The 23,911-nt window shown below is 40.4% G+C and overlaps 1 protein-coding gene across 1 annotated transcript in view; it reads right to left on the reverse strand.

Annotated features, from left to right (window-relative positions):
• Nucleotides 1-1,634: 1,634 nt before the first annotated feature.
• LOC308134260 (protein diaphanous homolog 3-like) overlaps nt 1,635-23,911 on the reverse strand; it is a gene marked incomplete at both ends in the record, with an annotated part of 162,653 nt that continues 140,376 nt past the window's right edge. The window contains one exon of the mRNA XM_080501923.1: nt 1,635-2,002. Within this exon, the coding sequence (XP_080358049.1) occupies nt 1,635-2,002 (368 nt within the window). The remainder of the gene's footprint in view (nt 2,003-23,911) is intronic.

Consider the following 23,911-nt stretch of genomic DNA (forward strand, 5'->3'; position numbering starts at 1 on the left):
TTGCAGCAGGAATGCAGAAGAAAAACTGTATCAGCATGTTGTCAGTTTGTTTCTTTTCTCTTTTTTTCCCCTCTAAGACTTCATTTCTCAGAGAATCGTCGTTTTTGTGTAGATGTTCTCACTGGCTAATGACAGAGACAAAGAACAGATTGACACCACTGAAATCATATCAAATAGAATTACTGCTATGACATGTGTCATAATTACAGATATGTTCAGATATATAATTTTTATATGTGTTCTTTACAATCTTATAATTAGGCAAATTGAAGATATAAACCCACCCCCCTGCCCACCACAAATGAAAAAAAAGAGAAAACCATAAAAAAAATACAAAGAAATTACAAGTTGAAGAATTATGCATGAGGTTTATCTGACTCAAAACATGAATATGAATAGAATTAACTAAACACAGAAATACAGAGGACAATACAATAAAAAAAGATATACATTCAGCAGATTGAAAGGAAATGCTTAAACATTACATACCTTTTGAAAACTTGCACCAAATAAAGGTGCTGAACAACATTCTCGTTGCCGATTGGAAAATACATTGTGTTAGACATTATAAAAGATGGACAACCTTTTTGGCAGTGCACTTAACTGAATTTATGTTGATATTGTTGGTATTGTATCATTTAACACTAACGTGACACATCTGTATGTTTGAAGTATTGATTTTTAAAAATTTTTTTTATTTATACACTGTAAAATGACTGAATCGAACTCCTGCAGGACAGTTTGTTCAGCTTGTTTATTTCTCGCTGTACCATTGAGCATCACAGTCCAAACTGTGTTGGTATATTTTGTTATATTATATATTAAATATATTAGATTTGATTTAATAAAGCTTTAAATATGTATTTCTTATATATCTAAAATCATACATTGACTGTGTCTCCCAACAGTTGATGTTTGATCTTTTTAAAGAGAAATGTATGGGTTTTTTTTTAACCTCCTTTCAGCGTTGCCATGTTGGCATCTTCACTTCCACTGAAGATAGTTGGAAACTTGGATGTCTGCAGATTTCCTTCCATTATATTTCACACAAACTTTCTTGCATGTTGAATTCTTGGGTATGATCAAAGGCAAACACAAATTTTCCGTGCTAACGCTATCTAACCTGAATTTAATGAAAAAATGAGAAACTCTATACTTGGTGTTGTTGCTGTGCTTTTTGCTTTGCTGCTGGCTTGACTGACTTTGGCGACGCAAACGTTTGAAGCCGAAAAAGATCTGGTGACGGCAAATGAGAGCGATTGAGCCGCAAAGCCACAACGGATAAGTAAGTAAACAAAAGCTGCACCAAGGCTGTAAAGAACAGTTACCCTGTTTGGAGGTCCTGGTGGTGGAAAGTACTCCCTCTGTTCCAGGTGGGTAAAATGTGTAATTACCTTGGCTCAAACTGAAAAACAAAGCTTTGGAGAGTGACAAAGAGCTCTGTTCAGGGATGACTGTTGTATGGTTTTCACAAGTCACTGCCACAGAGGTGACGAAACAATGAAATCCTCTCTCTTAACATATTGAGTATATTTTTAGGTTACATTCAGAGGACATTAAAATCAATGTGTCAAAATATAGTGTGCGCTCAATAATAATGATAAAAGAATAATTTCAGAGATCAGAAAACAACCTCACAGAGCTCTTAACCTGGCGAGGAGAGCCTCGACGTCCGACTCTCCACTGGTGCCACAACTGCTGACCGCAGGAGTGGAGGAGGGGGGTCGAAGGGCCGGAGGCTCTTCAACCTCTATCTCTTTTTCAGTTGGTTTAAGTACCTCTCTGTCGACCAGCCTTTCTCTGTCCAGCCCATGGCCGTGACCTGGGATGTTCCTGTACCTGCGGCCCGCCTCTGAGCACGCGGGAGCCTTGGCCCTGGCTGTAGATGGATGGGCCTCATACTCGTTATGGGCCTCCTTGGCGGGGGGAGCTTTCACCGCCGCCGAGCTGGCGTTTATATTCTGCCGGGAGCGGGACCTTTGTAAAGGTGCCTTGTTGTTTTCTGCGAGTGGGAAAAAAAATGGGAGACAAAAACAGTGAGCATCGCCAAGACGAGGAGGGAGGACAGTGAGGAGGAGATGATTGACTGACTCACTAAATGAACGGCGGCACGGAGGTTAATCGGATTACATGTCAACTTACAAGCGGCACAAATAGGAGGACGAAAGAAAAGCAAGTTAGGGTAAAGAAAATGCAAAGCGCTCACAAGACAGGTGTCATCAAGCAATAATGTTTAAGATTTTAGTGTGCATATGCATGAAGTAATGTGGCTACTCCAACACCACGGCAGTGTACAGCATGCATACACACACTGATGAGGATACATTTCCTGCAGCCGTCTGCGGCATGGAGCCGGCTTGATATGATGAAATGGATATGGCTGATCAACCACAACAGAAACTCAATAAGATTGTATGTTGCCCTTTTCCAATCTCCAAGTCTCTTTTCTTACGTGCCCGCCCCCCCCCTGATCCCACTATCATCAGCAGCCGCTCTCCTTCCTCTGCTCTTCATCTCAGCGCTTTACCTCTACAGTGCTCCTCTTCATCTCTCCTATTCTTTAAAACACATTGCCAGACAGACAGAGGAACAGAGCGACGCCCAGATGCCAAGATCAGACCTACGTTCTGAATTATAATCCCTCTGAGTAGATCTTAGACTTCATCATCAGTATGTGGGTGCTGGAAGGAGAGGGTAAATCCATATTCATGTGACCTTGAGCGTGAGGCTGAGAGGAGTGGCGCCGGGAAAGACACCACTGCATTTAAAGTTTCCTGAGCCTGAAATGTCTGGCAAACAGGAGTCAAACACACCGGAGCAGAACAGAGCGACCCGCTCTGTCAGCCAATCGGTAATGAGTTTGGAGCGTGGCCAGTCAGTCATGACAGTGTGTTTTATGGGCTGAGCTGACGAATGACAAGGAACGTCCCTGAACACAACCTCTGACAAATAAATAAGGATAAAGGGGTGAAAGAGAGCAGACAAGAAGGAACTGACTGAAAAATTAAGCAAAGAAAGCCGACGATCACACACTTGCACGCACACGCGGGCACACAAAAGCTCGTTAGACAAACAAGAGGCAGTGGGAGGATTTTAAAGGGATGAAATGAGTGGAGTTTGCTGCCATAGCACAGCTGAAAATCCAAGTCTCCCCTCATTATCTAACCCTTTCTGTCTCCCTCTTCCTGTTGTAGCAGCCTCTGTTGTAACACATGACAATTATTTCCCACTGTCGATCCTTTCCCTCCACAATTTCCCTATCACATCCTGATTTCTCCGTCCTCCCCGTAAAAAACCCGCCATCTATCCCCATCAATTCTGCTGCTTTCTGCTCGGAGGTACCTCCTCGCAAACACACATTTACAAATGACAGTCGCAGATGTAGAGCTGATGTTGGAAAAATTATCCTTCCTCTTATCAACCATTTCCATTCTTGATGCCTTGTTTATATATCTGTGCAAATCTGAACTTCTGTCATCTTCAACAGGAGGGGGTCGTTGAATCTGGTATCGTCAGACATCAGATGTGACGAAAATCCAACATATGAATATCTGAATTCACATCTGCATCATAATTGACTGGAATTGATTAACATTTCAGTTATTTTCAGCCCTAATGCTCATTTATGGAAAAAACGTGTTAAAAATAAGTGCTATGCGCACATATAGATTTACACTTCAAAAAGAAATGGAAAAAACCCCACACTTGAATAACACCTCTTATCCAAAAGTAGGATTTTTTTCTCCCTAACAGGGCTCTCTGGCCTTTACTGGTGGACATGATCAAAGTGCTGGCAAGTTCAGTTTCTTCTCACTCGGCCCGCCTGTGACACAGAGCTGCCCCTTCCTTTGAAGCCTCGACGTTTCTCAACATTTGCCTTCAACTAAGTTCTAAAACACATTTGAGAGATGTAAAACATGCCTCATTTCACAGGTTGCACTCCTTTAACCAGTAGCTGACAAAGGTTGTACCAGAGAACGATTCAAGTAGGATTTAACTGCGGATGGTCGGCAATCTGAAGGCGAAGCTGCCGCCTTTAACTGAGCACATGCTGCGATGACCGGGGTGTGCGCTTATTCCTTCACTGACAATATGATCTAAGGTTTGTTTAAAAAAAAAAAAAAAAAAAAAATGTTTTTAAAGAAAATGTAATAAATAGATATCGAAGATTTATTCTGTACATTCCAGTTGAGCTTAAACTTGATATTTGGTTGCATTTCACCTTTTATTTCAATTACCCACTAAAACTGCCACATTATCAATAGTTGAATCACATCGATTTAGCAATGCACTCCTATAACACTGGAAGCTTTCAGGAAAAAAAAAAAAAATCAATGCACCCAGACATATCTTTTTCATTTCACACATTCTGGAAGCCGACTGTCCCTTTTCCTCACATTGCGACTCAGCGGCAGACAGCCCCGTCATAAATCCGGCCGCGTTATGGTCGTAAGCAGCCAAAAGAGTGACCAGCATCCAGCAGACACGACGAGCAGGACAAACGTCTCCACCTCAGAATCTCGAGCACTCAAATCAAGCTGACTCAAGAGACGCCAATTCTGGCAATTGGTCAGAGTTTACACGGCTCCCCGTGGAGCGACAAAAGAGGCTTCAGAAAACACTCGTCCACATATGGATGAGGGCTGTAAATGTACTCTGAAAAAAATTGGGGGACTTCCTTTTGAACAATCAGCCCTGGCCAGAAGGCCAATACTTGGGACGGTCTCCAAAACGGATGCATTTTTCTCTTAAATCTTGCCAACTGGGTATTGTTTACCTCGATTATAGGATCATTGCCATCCATCTAAATCGAGCTCTTTAAAACACTAAATGGGAGCATGTCCTTGTGAATAAAATAGCTTATTGCTGCAGTTATTGCCTTTCACAAAGAGCAGCTAGGAGAAAGTGGGGAGTTTTCTTGTTTTTCTAAAAAGTAAGTTGGTGATGATACATTTAACCGGCTTTAAAAGGTTTAGTAAGGACAATTCTTTCCACAATCGCTTTATCATCAGATAGTAGATTTTGAGAAAGCTTTTCTATTACTGGTAAGTATTTGCAAAATTTGTACCATATATACAATAGCATACAACCACCTTTTGATTTCAAACATACATTTCCTATTGGCACAGGGGGAACAAGTAATTAACAAAAAACAAAAAAATGCATGATGTAACATCATATACTGCAATATGGGGGGAAAAAATGGACTTGACATTTTGAATAGCTCTGTTCTAAAATTATGTGAGTGGTGGTTTTATAAATCAGGCATATCTGCAGTGAAAATACCCATGGGTGCATTGTGTATTGAACATCGGATAGCTTTTAATTTTAAAATATTACAGGAAGTCAGACACTATGTTGACCACTGTGATCATCTACCGTATTTTCTGCCCTATAAGGCGCACCGGGTTATAAGGCGCACCTACATTGATTGACATAATTTACAACTTCATTCATATATAAGGCGCACCGCCTTATGGAATAGACCAGTGGTCAGCAACATTTTTAGCTCAAAGCCATTAGGTTACATTTTCCACTGATTCTAACACCCAGAGAGGTGCACACGCTTTATTTTAATAGTCTACCTGAAGCCTATGCCAGGACGACACTACACACAAAACCTTCTTCACTACTGGTTGACAACTTACAACTACCGGTAATAATAATAATAATAATAAACTAAACTACATGAACTAAGCAACAAAAACACAACACAACACAATTATTACCGACACCACAAACCAAATATAACCCCCAATAATTGCATTTAAAACACCACAAACAGCTGCAATGAATTATGGGAGTTTCTATCGGCTGCACTGAGGAGCTCAGGTTGAATTTGTCGCTGCAAGGCATGATGTCCCATCATGCCTTGCAGCGACAAATTCATGTTTTGTGTTGTTGGAGGTTATTGTGGCTCGTTGTTGGGCTTGGTGTTGTGTTGATTGTGTTTATGCTGTGTTTTTGTTCCCCAGTTTAGGGAGTAATTATTTCATCTAGTTTATTTTGGTTTGTTAGAATGTTGGTGTGCAACCATGAGTGATTAAGGTGTTGTGCGGAGTGTCGTCCGCTCTGAAGTTAGAGTTGTCAAAATAAAAGCTTCTGGTTGTTCAGCTGTCAAATAGCAGTCTTGAGTAGAACAATCGTCCGTATATAAGGCGCAGCGGGCTATAAGGCGCACTGGCAGCTTTTGAGAAAATTTGAGGTATTTAGGTGCGCCTTATAGGGCGGAAAATACGGTAATTGATTTTTTATTCCGCACGGAATAGTCTTGTTAACCCAAACTTATACACTGTTTGAGCCTTTAAAATGTTTAAAATGGTGTAAACACAAAACTATTTTGAAACAAAAATGACATTTTTACTCTAAATGTGTCACATAAACAGGGCCCAATAGCTGATAAATCACATTTCTGTTCAAATACGCACTCGTGCAAAAGTGTTAAATAAAAGAAACTAATTTGAACAGAGTATTTTTTTCTATTTGTGTGTGAGCATGCACCATTTATTTTGATTAACATCACATGATCAATGATGTGAATTTCGAGCATGCACACAGAAAAATGCCAGTATTTAGGTGGAATATTGTGCAGCTCTTAAAACAGCTCATCTTCACACCTTGATGTGTTGGCAGCTCACCGTGAAACTTTCCAGGCTCAATATTAAAGAGTGCACAAGGCATTTCTTTATTCCATCTGCAAATACCCAGCAGAAAGGAGTTTAAATTATCTCGGGTAAGATCATTTGCCTCATTTATCTTTGCTGCTTCTCCTGCTCTCCTGGTGTTTGGAAAAAAGTTTAGCTGAAGCTTGCGAGTCTCTGCAGAGAGAGACGGAAGCTAAAGTCACGGATGCAGTCGTGCTTCCCTGTCTCTTTCTTTCTCTGACTGCAAAAAAAACAATACTGCCAAGACTTCGGAAACCATGAACTCATCTACATGGAGTGTTGTTAAGAGGTTGAAGGGAAACAGTCAACACAGGACAATGCCTGGAGACGGGCATTCTTATGTGTGTAAACCACTGAGCCCAGTGTGATTGTGGCAAACTAGTAGTCTATCACAGTCAACAGTCCGACGTGGTCCTTTACTCCGCTGGAAGCCAGACTGGAGAAGAGAAACAGTTGAAAAACAATCATAAGAGAGCTGGCAGACTGAGTTTGTTGTGCCTCTTCTTGCTCTTAGCTTTGCTGTAAAAAAAAAAAAAAAAAAGTTTCTTTAAACTGAGTCTCAAAGCTCACAGCCTTTTACCCAGCTACTGACACTGGCTGTGCTGCAGCGTGAGACAAGAAAAATCTCAAACAAAACAGACTAATCGCTGTTCTGAATGGTTTGGAAATATCATTGGGAATTTTCAAGATGGAACCGTGGTGGTTTATGTCTGATAGGATGGCATTTTCAGTAACGTCAAAAGCCCTGTCCAATAAAGAAATGCAGTATCCTCCCCGCAATATTTTTTTTTTTTTTCATCTGCAAATAGCTGCAGAGAGGAATTCACATTTTCCTCTTGTCAGATCATTTGGTCCATTTGCATTTGCCACTTCAAATACAGATGCAGATGAGCCTTTCCTCTCATCTCCCACTCCCTCCCCTTCTCTCCACTCTTATGAAGTTTGCTGCATTTGATCACTTTAAAAAGCGAGTCGTCAAGCAGACTCACAAAAATACAGACAGCGAAGTGACTTTTTCTCTCTCCAGAGTGACTGACACAACAAGTTGAAGTTAGCAAGATCAAACGCACGTTTCTACACCCGCCATAAATCAAAACACAGCTAGCTGGCTTGGCAGGGCACGGCATGTTCTGTCTAATGATGACTATTTCGCCCTGTTTTATCACATTTACAAGTGAAACATTTGGGGCCAGTTTCCAGATTGATGTTTGGGTCATATTCAAAAAACTCAATTGCATTCTTTGTGAAATACACTTGGTATAAAGACTTGGGTTTCAGTGGCTTCTGACCATAAGCTGTATAAAGAAGAACAGATGAAACAATTATATGTAATGCTTCATGGTTAGTTATTTTAGAGAATTGCACAAAGAAATGTTTGAACCATGTGTCACTGGTGTAAATTACAGAAGCATTATTTGTTTTTTGAAAACAGGTGCAGTTGTGTGGTGGTTAGCGTTGTAGCGGCCTGTCCAAGATGTGCCCTGCCCCCATGGTCCGCTGGGAAATCCGAGTTGAATAGAGTGAAATGGTTGGATGGAAAGAGATAGTGGGTGATGTGCTGTTAAAAGCTACGAATTCATACAAAAACAACAGGCTTGCGCAAAGGAAAGCCACAATCAGGAGCTGCATGGTGTCATAAATGTGTCATGACACCCCCCTACATGTCTTTTAAAAGGTAACAGCCAGCATACTGCTTGTTAGTGTGCCTGGGAGTATTAGACTGACTGTAATTAAAGATCATTACCTGGCAATACACCAGTCACCAAAGGTTTGTCCCTGGCTTGTTTGTAGTAAATAACTGTGTGTGTGCAGAGTGGTCCATCTCGCTTCTCTGTCACGTAGGGGAGACGGCAAAACAGCACGCAGGGTTTAAAAAAAGAAAAACGAAGAGAAGCAACGAGCAATACGCCGAGTTGAAAGAGCACAGCAGCAGAAGAAATGTAATGATGACTGAGAAGATGACAAGGTGCACAGAATAAATAGCCTCAAGATAGTGGCGTGATTTGGAACCAATGATTGTAATTTGGACCTGAAAACAGAGTTTTCAAGAGAAGAGAAAGAGAGAGAGAGGGGATGGACTGTTGGAAGAACACTATAACAAATCCTATGGGTAATGTGAAAAACAGCACCGGTATAGGAAACTGAGGCCTGTCCTTCTCTAATGCATATCAAAGTGTTTTCCTTTGTTGAGCTGTGATTTGCCTCCCTCCTTTTCTGTCTCTCCTCTCGCACATTTAACAACCCCTAATATCTTTGTTGAAATACAGACAGAGTACATCATAATCTTGGTGTAAAAGCAGCATCATTTGCAAGCTTTTTACAAGCATATGTCCCAGTCTGTTGATTATATGACTGAAAATGGCATTTGATTTTGTGTGTGTACGCGTAGCCAGCAGCTAGTTGAAAAGCTGCCGACTAGCACGGAAACAGTAAACGCAAAAATCCATTGTGACAACAAAAAGTTATTTATCAAGCAAAAAGGCGGCCGACGTTAACTATAGCTCCAGATTGTGAGAACGTGCCGTATCTCTCTGGTTTGTATGTTGGAAAGTTTCGGTTACAAAAATAAGAATTATTCAAACTGGGCTCCAGGAACTTGTGGTGGGATCTTTCACTATTTTATTTAATAATCATGTAATCTCTGGAATCTCAGAAAGTAATCTTCCGATTAGTTGAGAATAAAATAATAATTAGTTGCAGCCCGAGAGGCATGTATTACGTCCTACCAGTCCTGCCAAAAGCACACATTTTGATTAAGTTACAGTGATAATCAGTCCAAAAAGAGAAAGATGTTGGCCTTTCACAATCCTCAATTTGGTACAGTTCATTTGCAAAGACTCGAAGCAACTTTTGATATGTATTTCTACTCCAGTGATTTTTTTACTGGAAAACCAAATCCACAAGTTATAACAAATTTGAAACATGGGTGGAAAATAAAGGCTCCTCCTGGTATTTCAGGCTTGAAAATAACCTTACACTTTAATATGAACCAGAAGTAGTGATCAGTATGCGTGCTACATTTGTCGGTCACTCTCTATGACTACATGCTCATAAGTACACTTTAACTGGACATGGCAAGGACCTTCACACAAGCATAGGCCCACATGCATATTGACAAAAAATCATATAGACAACACCCCACCTACGATCTATAAGCACATATTAAAATGCAGTGGTACATGACAAAGTGAACTGGGAGTTGCTCCTAGTATTGGGGCATTTTGATGCCAGAAACCGATAAGAGGGATGTGAGGAATATGAAAAAGCTGAGCTGGATGTCCCTCAAGTCCTCTGCCCCTCAGTGAGAACCCCAGTCACTGTGAGGTTCAGCGGAGCATGACATTACGTTAACACGCCTTGGTGAGTCTAACAATGCCTCCAAAGTGAGCTTGGTTCCCTATCACTAGTACTGCTACTCTACACTCACTACTAGCTCGCAATGTATCGGATGGTCTAGTGAGAATACAGCGATAATCCAAAGCTTCTGCTTTAATGGACCCCACAAGCGATCTTTTCATTGTCAAACTTAAAGACACATGAGTAACATCGCCTCAAAAGCTTTTCCAAACAGTTTGACAGACTGCCGATTTAGATCAATATAAACAGTGTGCAGCAATTTGCTTATGGTATATCATGGCAAGACTATGATCTGAGGGAAAGTAAATTAATGCAATTGATTGTGTGAGTAATGCAGTCTTTATTACCTAGATCAAGCAACTTAAAGGTTTAAAATATAAAAACAAATCTTTACTGGAGGCCATGGTCAGCAATACAAAAAAGGCTTTGTTTTTTCCCCCACAATATAAAAGAATACATCTGCCTGCATTACAAAGAGGAGGTACACCTGGCAGATGGCTGCAGCAACCCGGGCCCTTCCTCCTGCTTTACGCTAATTATGTCTACATGCAGGGTAATGGACTGAGGATGTTTCCTCATACAGGGAAAGCATCATTTCCTGGGATCGTGTGTGTGTGTGTGTGTGTGTCTCTCCCACATATATCCCGAAAGCAAAGGAGATATCAGGCACAAGCAACCTGATGGACACATATCACTGCAGAGGGGTAAACACAAACACACAGACCCAATAAGCACAGGCTATTTCACTGATACAGGTGTGTAGATGGTGTACTTTACTGCATCAGCCATGAATTAAACATGTCTTGGTTTCAGGCTTTGCTACCTGTTGTTGTTTGTACGGTTACTGCTGGTAAATATCCCCCGCAGTCCTAGTCTAATGCATATGTATTTTCCCTCGGTGACTTCACACTAACTAAGGCTTTCTATCAGCCGCTTTCTCCAGCAGTGGACACCTGTCACACTGGGTGAGGAAAATATTGATCCTTCACACGCCTCCAGACATGAAGCTGAAACACACTTCCAAATGCATCCTCAGACACACCGACAGATAGGCGGAAGCACACAGCTCTGTTAGCTTGCAATCTGCAGGTGACATGGATTAATAACCTCAATAGCCAAGAGGAAGTTTATGTTGTAAAACGGATGCACAGCCAATGAACTAGTCCTTGTACGAAATGACTACAATGGATCATGAAAGCGAGTTGGGAATAAGTAAAGCACATGTACATTCACTACCAGCCATAGATTGTCTTTGACAGCTTCACTAGTACACCGCTTTAGATCAAAAAAATAAATAAAAAAACCCACAAACTTTTATCTGCTCTATTTATAGACTCATACGTTTCAGAAGATGTTCAGCTGCAACTCAAATTTCTTCAACGTCCAGGTAGGAGATAGCAAGCCAAGTAGCACCTCTGGTGTGTTGATCCTTTATTATTTTGGTTTTGGTGGCTGTGTGTTCCTCGGTTAAATGACACGGTTCACATTTTTACTCATTACACAAAAAAAAGCAGTTATTTTCGCAAAAGCGCCAGCACTCAGACGAAGATCAGTCACATTTTTATTGATAACCAATTCATTACCCACAAGGATATTTAGAGAGAGAGAGAGAGAGAGAGAGAGAGAGAGAGAGAGAGAGAAGAAACTTAATCCGCGTGACGTTATTGGTTCACGCAGAATACAGCATAGGACAGAATCACTTTCTGCCTTGACGTTAAATTACCAGTGATTAAATATTTCAGCCTCCAATAGAAGACTTCCATTCTCTGAGCCTTTTGTATTCCCACTGAGGTGTTTCTTTTTGCCATTGTTTCGGCTGCCAGCTGAAGGGTTATGTTTAACACTCAGGCCGATTCTGACAGCTCTCAATATGCAGGGCCAGTCCTGCAAAACAGACTTATGAATTCCAAACAGCCTGGAGTCATGCTCCATATTTCATTGAAGTTGAATATTTAAAAAGATCAACCCACTCAAAACCCTATAAAACCTATCGTTCTGGGGCCTTGTGTCCTAAAAATAAAATCGCATCTGCCATATCGCATTACAGAAAGCCACATCAGCCTCCATCTCTTAACCATTTCCCTCTCTGTTCCCCTCGCTCTCCCTCTGACAAAACCCATCTGGTAACCAGCCTGTCCCCATCAACACAGGTTTTCCTCTTTCAAACAACTGTACACTTCTTCCCGGCTCCTTTATCTCATTTACTTTTCTCTTCTCCCTTGTTGTCTGGAAATTGTCTGCAAAGTTTTTTTCTTTTTCTTTCTTGCTTGCTTGCTGCTGCAACTGTCACCTCTCAGCTGTCCTTCAACCTCATCCCTTTTGAGAAAAATCACAAAGACCACCAGCTGGAAAAATGGTTCTCAATTTTCTTCCTACTGAAGGATAAAGCTGGTTTTTTATTTCAAAAAGCGAGGACAATTTGTCAGAAATACAGCAAAATTAGTTAGGACAGACTACAATGTGTGTGACAGCACAGTCTCAGACATATCAAAGCAGTCTGGACTTATTTGAAAAAAAAAAAAAAAAAGGGAAACTCAAAATTGATTCATCAAAATGTGCAAAATGGCAAGCGCCGCTAAAGTGACAGTGTGAAAAGATGATTTATAGCAACTCTGTTTGGACTTTGTCTGCACAATGGTGAACCAAATAACCAAATTATCTATTCAATACTACAAATGTGCTCATTCAAATAAGAATAGCAGTCATTTACTCTTTTAAGCCAAATTTAAGTGGTAAAAAAGACTGACTTACCAAAACACCGATCCGTCTTCGGTGCCATACCAAAAGGTGCAAACAGCTGCGATGCAGACACTTGAAGACTCTAATGATATTCCCTATAACTGAGCTCATTTATTTATCTTTGTGGAGACGTCAGATTACTGAATTGATCATGTGACCAGTGATATTTTTGGTGTTGGAGGAATTGTTGTTACCTGATCGGAACAAAACAGACTAACACAGATATTCTTTTACAAAACCGATGTATTTGTTCACCGACACGAGTTTATCTTCTATATTGGCATCTGCACTTGCATAATAAACCAAAGAAGATGACAAAATACAGCAAACGTGATATACAACAGCAGACAATCTACACAAAGTCACTTCTGGAATGAAGAGACCTTTGGCATCAACAAACATTTTTGTGTTTTTAAATGACCAAAGTCTTTCCAATTAAATCACTCCCGTAGCTCACATAAATGCACAAGATCTGGTAATCACAATTACTTGATTACCCCCATTTTGTAGGATTTCATAGTCATTAGTTCAATTATTATTCTGAGGATTGTCCAAATAATGACTTCTGTATAAAAAGAGGTTAAATACAATATAACAATCTGCTGGACTCTGCCTAACAAAATAACATAAAAATGAAACTACGGAGAGCAAAATATTTTGTCAAAATTAAATACTGCATTTCCAAATGAAACCTAACAAATGTAATTAAAAAAACAACAACAAAAAACAAACAAACTTGAAAGATTGTGTGATACACTGATGTGGAATACAGATTATGATCATCGTCCCAACTCATTTAAATCCAGTGATATCATTGTATTGTTGGAATAGATAATGGCAGCATTTATAAGGAAACTAGCTTGTCCTAAAACAATACTAATGAACAAAAGCATAGTTAATTCACATTGAATTTTGCGATATGCAAATTCTTTGCTCCCACTTGATTTCAGAGATATTATTTGATGAATGCATATGACACGCACATACAAAAGCCTGAGGGCAGAAGTATGTGCGAACAGCCACCCACAAGTTGGCAGGGAAAAAATGTGATCAAATCAACTTCTATCACAATCAAAACGAAGGAGGAAGCAAAGGGTCATGACAACATGCTGCAAAGCGGAACGATGGTAATATTAAAAAGCAATATCATTAAAAGCTTTTTTATTTTCTTTTGCATTTAAAGCTGCTCTTTATTCAGCGGTTTGAGCCCAATATAAGACAAATAAATGGCGCTCATCTACAGTATGCATGATACATCAAAGGAAAATACCGTATAAGGTAACAATGCATCCATTAATCAAGTCCAAAATACAGAAATATGTGGCCAGTCCATCAAAAAACTGACACATGTTAACATTCGGGTCCTGTAATACATGCATAGGGAGAACATGCAAACTCCAAACATGAAGGCCAAGACAGATTCAATGAATGATAACAGTGCAAACCACTGTGGCACTTAACACAGAATAAAGATGTATAGATATGCAAATCAAACACTTTCTGCTGTTACGCCAAACTAAAAGGCTTCAATAGATATGCCTGAGCTCTTTGCTGAGAAATTCTAATGAATACATTGAAAGCAGAGGAATTATAATGCCCTGCCTTAACTGATGATTAAATATAGCAGCAGGCAGTGAGTTGACATTCCAACTTAAAATAAACCATCACAAACATATCAGACATGACATGGAGGCAATGTATTTAATCCCAATCTGGAGTACGGTAGAAAGGCTCTGCGTGCATACGGTACACCTGGGTGTGGCTTGGGCATCCTACTGAGAATTCATTTTGAAGAGCTACGTGTGCGCAAGCACGGGTCTGTCTATTTCTTTTCAGCTGCTTTATTCTGTGAGTCATCAGTGAAAAGAAAGCAAAATACACATGGCACCACCACAGCGCTTTGGAGTAATATTGCTATACTCTCCTGCAACCACTGGAGCTCACTGACATATCAATGCAATTAGAGTCATGGCTGTGTCCCAGTGAAGGTCAGCTAACACCACTCAGACTAACAGAGAGAAACAAAGAGACAGCAAGAGAGTGAGGGGCGCAGTCTGAGAGGAAACAAATTAAGTGACAGGACAGCATGGCTGAGTTTTGCTCAGCCTCTGTCCAGGGGCCTCTTCCTCAAACTCTCACACTGGCCGGGCAATTAAAAATACATGCATCAGTGGTCGACGCCACTTTCCGAAGAACATATAATCATACATTTGCACAAGCCACACACATGGAAATGGACAAATCCGCTCAGCACAGCGTGCAAAGAAATGCCTATTGTGTTTCATATTCCCTGCACATTTGGAACCGACGGCACAGCCAGGTTTGTTGCATTGTTGCATTCAATGAACCTCTAATCAATGAAGCAGACAAATGATGCAGTGAAAAAGGCGGCTATACATATCATGGCTCAGGGGAGCACGTTAACCCAATCACCTCAAAAGGAATGGATCTTCCCAAAGAAAGCTGTAGTTCATCACACACCCAAAGGCCCTCTGCAAGACAGACACCAGTAAGCACAAGGACAGTGGTGCTGATGAAATGGGACCATATTGATTTTAATCAATAGAGGGTCTGAAAGGAGATGCCTGCCCTCCCAAGACGACGGAACATGTTTTAATTGTGGAGCCGCATTTTGTAGTTGTTCGAAAATACTCAGGGGAATTGCTTTCAAACTGAGTGGGACCCATGGCACTGACCTCTATATATGTGTATGCCAGACAAGTGTCGGCAAGAAATGATTATTTTAGTTGACTTTCAAAGCATGTAAAAAAAAATAAAAAATCCAGTCACTGTTACAGCACATCTGCGTAATATCTGTGCATGTATTGATGGTTTAGCACAAAAGCATCCTTAGCAGATCTGGCCTGAGGGAAAAGTGTGGCGCTTTAGTGAAAGTGTGTCATCCATCTCATTCCTTCTGAAAGCTCCCAAGGGGACCATAGCAATCCATGTTCCCTTCAGACACATTCGATGTCTCACCAGTCCACAGGGGTTGCAGCAGTGTGGACAATACAATGGGTTAATATTGGAAATGGCCTGCAGAGGAACGCTGCCAAAAAGGTTGCAACTTGGTTGAAGCTTTGATTTTGAGAGAGAGAGAGAGAGACAGAGACAGAGACAGAGAGAGAGAGAGAGCGAGAGAGAGAGAGGGGCTTGAAAATTGAAAACTGGACAAATCCATACATTCAAGTGTCACAAAAGAAACTTGCTAGCTGACCTCGAGAAACATGTGAAGCAGATGTAGAGCAGGGTGTGTTAATCATGTGGGGTAATGTTCTGCTTCATACACGGTCATGCTTAAAATCAACATCTGGCATTTTCGTGGATAAATAAAAAAATCTTGAACGATATGAAAATTAACATGTGTGTGTGTCCTTGCGTATGCATACACAGACAAAGGAGGTGTCACGATTCACCAAGTGGAATCAATGCGCTGGGCTTAATGTCTAAGATACAGCTGCATCGATTCAAACTGGTTGAATCAGGGGCAAAGCTGGGAGGGAATCGCAGCCAAATCGATGCAGGTATTCCTGCATTAGAAAAGCCTGATGTGACGCCCCCCCCCCCCCCCGCGCTTTTTTTCAATGTAGATAATCGGGTTATGCTGTGTTTCCTCGTTCCGTATCTGCCAGTCTCATCATCTCAGTGAAAGTTCTGATCATTACTACCTCTTGCTCAAAGGCAAGAGGTTTAAAAAAACAAAGAAAAGAAACTCTGTGCTCCCTACATGTTAGTTATATTGACAGGGCATTTCATCGAGCACAGTCATAAAGAAAATGAACTTTAAACATTTATTCAACTCAACTCTGACACAATGCTTAACATTATATTAACTGTTTCAATAAAAAAAAAAAAAAACACTTGCAGCACTGGCATAATGATTCCCAGAACTGCTGTTGCTTTGCAATTGCAAAACAAAGCAAATACAAACAAATGGGTTTACTTTTCAATCAGGACTTTTTTTTGTTGTTGATGAAATTAACATGTATTATTAATAATGCATTGCTCAGGTTAACTGACAGGAAGAGTACAGTACATTAGTTCTTCTTGTTAATTGCAAATATCTTTAGATAAATAATCAGAATTTCAATTATATCTCAACTTTAAATGAATTTCAGAAGCCATTCTTATTGGATTTAACTTCCCAAAAAAGTATGACGCCATCAGTGCCTTTCTCTGTCCTGTCTGCCATGATATTTCTTCTGAGCCCACAGCTGCTGTCTGATCTGTGGATCCTGGCCTTATCAACCTGACCGGTGTTTGTGTGTTTGTTGTTCCTCTGTGCCGTGCTTTTCTTTTCTTTCCGTCCTCTCACCCCGGCCGGTCGAGGCAGACGGCGGCCCACCTCTGTGTCTGGTTCTTTCAGAGGTTTCTTCTTGTTTAAAGAGAGCTCTATTCTCCTCTGTATTGCTCATGTCATAGTTGGGTTTTCTTAATTTTTTAATTATAATCTCCTGAACTTATAGTATTTGTTTTGACTCCAATTGTGATTTTTTTTTTCCAAGATGTAAATCAAAGCAGTGCCAGAACATGAGATACACACCTGTTTTATAAAACTGCACAGTCGTGCTATTTATTCTGCACCGTTAGATATACAAAATAACACCTAGACGTGCGTTTGTTTTCTTTAATCAGCCAATGAAGAGAACAATGGCTCAGTGTGAAACATCAGAGCATACAGGAGCGCCTGCAGCACAATCCTAGTTGTAATTATCACAACACCAATCAGTAGATACAGGCGAGACAAACACAGGAACAAAGCAGAAAATCGAGGGGGAAACAAACAGTAAATAACTTCAGAAAGAAGACAAAGCTTCATGACAGCATGCAACACCCTCTGACTGGGAACAATCAGGGAAGCTTTGGTGCTGTTGTCAGTTGCGAGCATTGATCAGACAGAAGATATAAAACAGAGGGTGAGATCAGGGCTACCTAGGCCCGTGTGAGCGTGTCTCTTGACTGCTTTGGAAAGTTAGTTAAACAACAGTTATTTCCACCGAAAACTGGCTCATTACGATTTCATACTCAGGCCTGAGTATTCCCCACATAGTACACATCACACCCAAACAACACCTCCGCCGACAAACTCAAAACCACAACCTCCACATTTACTCAAAAACAAGGGCATATAGTCAAAATGAAAACGTACAAAAATGCACTTATTTTAGTCTGGTGAGAGGTGCACTTTACATAAGTAATGACACAAACAAAAACAACGCCTTCTGCAACGTAGGGGGCTACAGGACTGAGGCTGACGGCAGGTATTTATTGGTGAGACATCAGCCCAGGCTAAAAGCGAAGATTTTCTTGGTGAAAACGTTACATTACCAAGTGGAACAACAGACCGCAGCAGAAACAATTATGCAAAAATGCAATACTCCACTGAATACAATCCTGCTTTAAAATGGGGGGAGGGGGCATGTATTCCATAAATTCCACAACACGCAATAGGAGTCGGCAGAAAGAACATATAGTGGGTGAAAATGTGGCTCAATGCTTGATGCTCAACACCTTTCAAACAGAATTGTTACTTTTTATATATGCAGTTGATCGAAACTTACATCCACATTCACACATTTACATTCTGATCAGGGTATATACACGTGTATTTGTTGTGAACATTCGCTGCTAATCAACTACTTTAACTGCAATGTAGATAACTTGTTAATTGAGTTGAGAGGCTTTATCAAAGTCTTGATGAATGTCTGCTTCTATTTTTTCCCCAACCAGACGAGCCATTGATCGCAAACCTGCAAATATATACGGTATTTATTCTTTTTTGTCTGTAGGTTAATTGAAATGAACAAATCCATTCTCACCAGCAGACACCATTCATCACAGCGATCCAGAAAACTGATCTCCTGATGGCAAGATGTTTGCAATCAGTGCTGCCTCCCACACGATCAAATGCAGTAAACACAGGACAAGAGACCGAAATTCAAATGATACAGTTTTGGCATAAAGACGGTGACGGTACGGCAGGTAATGCGAAGTGGCACGATAAAGTATTGGCCGAGCTCGTCGTGACATGTGGCTTGCGACACATACATGACTGCAATTACAGTAGTGACTGCAGTAATGCTGGGCTGTGGCTCTGGGCATGCACAAATCAGATTTTGTTTGTACCGATTTCATATCTGCCAAAACATTTGGCGAGGAGGCCAAGCTTACATTGTTATTGGAATTGCTTGAGTCTGGACATAATCAGACATCTCTAAACCCAGAAGGAAGATAACGGGAGAAGAACCAGCTTACATATCCGGTAGAATCCTAGGGTGTTATCCTGTTGCAAAGCAAACCCACATTCTGGAGTGGTTTACAACAAAAAAGGCAAGTAATGGGATGATGACGATGGAACACAGTGGAGACTATTTGCTTTAGGCTAATGAATACCCCCAGTATAACCATAGATCTTTATCATGTTGGATTGCAAAAATATAGGTTTGATCTGCTATGATCAGTTCCAAATATAAAACAATTTGAACTTAAAATGAAAAAGATCCATTAACACAAAAAAGAAAAACTCAAAAGCACATGCAGTTTTGGAACTGACATACCATTTCATGTAAATCATATATTGATTTACATGGCAGCAACACATTTTAGTTGGAACATGATGTTCATCATCACTTAGCATCAACTATTCTTAATTGTCTGCAAGTAGCTGAGAAACTAGGAGACAAGTTATTGGAATTTTCTTAAGATAGGTCCATTCCTCCTTGCTTCATAACCGAAAAAGTTGAGACTGCAGTCTACAGTGCAAGCTCAGCAGCACAACTGTACACATTCACTGCATCAGTTCAGAGGCTTATAAACGGTGCATTGATAACAATTTGGATGTCCCTGCTCCTCTGTGATCCACGGGACACTGTGTCAATGGTTATTCAAAAATAATTTCCAGTGTTGACTCATTGGAGAAACAGAATAGTTTTCCATTTAGCCCTGACCATTTTAAACAATTTTTGGTCCGGAGTAGATGGCAGTGATTCTGGATTGCGTTCACATATGGCTTCTTCAAACAGCTCTAAATGGCATATGTGGATTACGTGATGAACTGTGTTGACAGACATTGATTTCTGGAAGTGTTCCCGAGCCCTTGCTTTGATATCCAGTAGAGAACAGCGCTATTGTTTTTAATTCAGCGCCGTCAGAGAGCCTTGAGATCATGAACGTTTTGAGATTATAAAAAAAAATGGACACTGTAGATATTGGGACCTTGAAAATATTGACTATTCTATATCGAGTAATATTTGTTTCAATTTGTCCACAATTTTTAGATGTAATTTTCCACAGATTTGTGACTGTAACTTACTTCAGAGATAGTGTCTCTATAAAATGATTTATTTCCTGAAACCCGCTGCCAATTATCTTAATCAGTTGTCAAAAGCTATGAAAGTTGTTGCTGAAAGTTTTTTTGTTCCACTCAAAATAAACGATTCTTTTTTCTCCACAAAATGGCAAAATATCTCTTGCTGTATCAACAAAGTGTTTCTTCTATGAAAAATAAAATAGTGTTATGGAGATTTGCTAAATACTCATTTCTGTTTATATTTGAATGTAACAGTGTTTGGGAAATGTCAATTTCAATAAAATTCTACTCTACAAATTCTCCACTACTCTGTACTCCTTTTATCCAAACAAGGGTCACGGGGGTTCTAGTCGACTCCAGCTGACAATGTGCAAAATGAAGGGTGGTTGATCCATCAGACTTAATGCTTGTTTGGGTCAATGCTTAACCAATGAGGGAATTGGGCTCACAATTGAACAGAGGGTATTCTCACTGTGAGGTGAGACAGAAAACCACAACATTGTTGTGCAAAAAAAACAAAAAACAAAATGCAATTTACTCACAAAAAAGCTTAGATGGCACAAGACATGGTCAACTGATGACATTTAAAAAAAAAAAAAATTGATTTGATGGCAGTAACACAAATATGACAAAGGGTGGTTAAGTAAGATAGTTTGGTTGATTATTCAGACCGATTTACATTGAACCATAGTATGTTTTAATTAAAGAGCAGTTATTTTGCCAAAAGAATAAAGTTCGCTGTGAAACAAAGCATGGCTATCCATTAGTCTGCACAAATCATTACTTGAATAACACACAGTACTTTAATCCCCCTGAGGTTCGGTGTACAAAAATGTGCACATATTTTTGCAGTCCTCTCTGCACACATACAGAGAGGAGAATTTCGAGCTCTGCTTTTTTAACATGGAGTCTTCACCAAGGACGGAATGTGAGCACGGGCTTAATCCCAAACCTAATTTCACAACTTGACCGAATGACAACAAAATGACGGGAGAATACAGTGATTTATAGAGCACCGATACCGTTACTAAACACTGAAATGTCTTTCCTCAATATTATTTTTGGAGGCTTTACAGGTATCATATCATCCATCTCTTACTCTGGGATTAACTGAAAGTATCTGCTTTTAAGTACTGGTTTGTAATGACCAAGGTTTGAGTGGAAGGCATGAGACTGGAACAGACCCAGTATAATCAGCACACACACCTTCCAGGGCTGGTCTGTGGCTACTTATTACATACTGCCAAGGGTGGGTGGAGGAGGGAAAAAAAAAGAGATAATCTTTGTGGAGCTCGTGTTTTTCACTCGGCACATACAGAGTCACTGCTGAGAGTAAAACACGTGGGATAAAGAGAAAGAAGAAAAGAAAGCCAAATAAAAAGGACATTTGGGGAAAATGTTAAATTATCTTAGTGGTAAGATAGGCGCAGCATAACTAATGCCATTTGATAGCAAAGTGCATGCAAATTCAGAGTTTTATTTTATACATCCGTGCAATACACTTCCTTCTGTATACATCAATTTGCTGCTCACCATAGCAACAGGAAAGAGACACCTGGCACCTAATATACAACTCTAGCTTATGAATCCTTTATATCGGACTACCTGGATCTCATTACGATCTGATTAGACGACTTGTTTCAAACAGCTGTACACGCGCCGTATTGCAATAGTAAAAGGGCCCCAAGACACAGACAAGCATACACAGACACGCATCATGCTAATGTCGAGTCCTCTGTGGCTCCTTTTTCAAAATGCTGCTGGCATTTTATACACGAGGACTGTGACGAATCCTGACAGCATCTCCCTTGTTACTGCTCCAACCCCCTCCTTCCTGCGCCCCTCTATCTGTCATGCAGGAGGTGTTTCAGGAGCACATGGGCAAAGTACCTTTAGAGCAGGGGCTTTAGTATTTGTATATACTGACAACAAGGAAGAGACAGATGACTTCATTGTGCTTCAACTGGACTTCAGACGAAAAGACATTAGGTGGCTGAATGGAGGCTAAAATTCTATTTATTTACTTACTCAATAATTCATTAGTTTTATTCTGAAGAAATGCAGAGGCGTTTTATGGACATTCATCATACACATAAAAGAGATGCATTATATGATATGGCAGAAAGAAGAGCAAAAAAGCACAATGTGGATGCAATGTCTTGTCCATTTTATTCACATTGTGCTTTCAGAAAGGAATTGGTTTCCATCATCCGTATGAATGTGGAAACCAGTGAGTGGGAGAGTCGAAGGAGAAGGGGGGGGGGATGTACACAGCCTGAAAAATCACCACAAGGAAAAAGAGAAAAGGGGAGTGGGATTTATTCTCACCTGTCAACAGCACTTAAGGTCATAAACACATACAAAGCTTCTGCTTCAGGGCCCTGGGACAATATTGGTCATGCTGTGTGTGTATGTGTGTGATGAATGATTCTTCACGTTTATGTAGTTTGTCATCAGGGTGTTGACCATGTCAGGACCTGGGTTGAGTCTAATCCTCCTTGAGAAATCACCAACATATGGCCACCACTTCTCTGCCTGTCACTGTAACACTGGTGCAAAGGAAACCGTTCCTGGTGACAGTACATGCCCCTCCCCTCGAACAGGAGTTAGAGGATGCCGACTAAAAACAACATCCTTGCATTTGGAAATCGGCATCAAAGCCCTCATTTAGAGCCGACAGCAGAGCAGCCTATAATCATATCATCTTTCAGGTAACATACAGCAAATTATACCACAATGAAGACATTGTGTGAACATTTCCTAATAAAGATCTCTTATTTCACCATTACAACATTTTGAATGGGGAGATGACACAAGCCTAACAGACTTAATGACTCAAAAGACAGAAAGGTAAAAATGAAGCCCCCTTTCAACTGTGGATCAAAGGAAACGGGGAAAATAACACGGCAAAATGACTTAATTTATCAGACCCATGAAAAGTTTCCGTGAAGGCTGAGTGTCCAAATTTAGCCTCTGTGAAATAAATGACAACACCAAAGTATGCTGAACAGTGTCAGTGTAAAAAAACGGCTCCAGACGGACGAAAAGTGATGACTTCACAAGACGTCTGTGCCTCATGGGGTCTCCTATTATTCCGAAGTAGTTTCAAGTGGACTCTACCCAAAAAGAGCCTCTAACATTTTACTACTGCAATGGTGCCTTCCTTTCACCATGTGGCCAATTAAGGGTAGCGGGGAAACATGAAATTTTCTGTCAAGGGAGTTATAACCGCGTGTGTGTGTGTGTGTGTGCGTGCGTGCGTGCATGTGTGTGTGAATTTTGACAATTACAAGCTTACCAGAGAAAATGAAACTGAAACCCCAGGTGTTTCATATCATTTGTCATCACAGTTGCAAGCAAAACATGCATTTGTGGTGTGTTTAATGAACAATATGCAAATAGTAAGCCAGTTTCCAGTTACTCTCCCTGATTGGAATGAAAGCTGCTGTTAAGCAGTAATAAATTGAGATTCTCAAAATTTACCTCAGAAGATAATCCCTTCTGCCCAGATGACTGGATTTAACACTAAAAAAGCTGCCTTTGAGACATAGAAAGATCAGTCAAAACACATAGTCACTGATGAAATATCTATTTATCTGCAATACCGCCATATCCAACTTGGGTTTGCCGGGAGCTGGAGTTGATCTGAGCAGATTATGGGTGAAGGCAAGATACATCCTGGACAAGTTGCCAGTCCGTCACAGAGTAAACACAGAGAGACAAACAAACACACACTCACATTCCCACCCACGGGCAATTTGAAGCCACCAATTACCATGAAAACCATGAAATATTCAATTCCAAGTATTTATTCACAAACATTATTGGTCAGTTTCTAAAC

This window comes from Blennius ocellaris (genome assembly GCF_963422515.1).
Source record: "Blennius ocellaris genome assembly, chromosome: 1".
Taxonomy (NCBI): Eukaryota; Metazoa; Chordata; class Actinopteri; order Blenniiformes; family Blenniidae; genus Blennius; species Blennius ocellaris.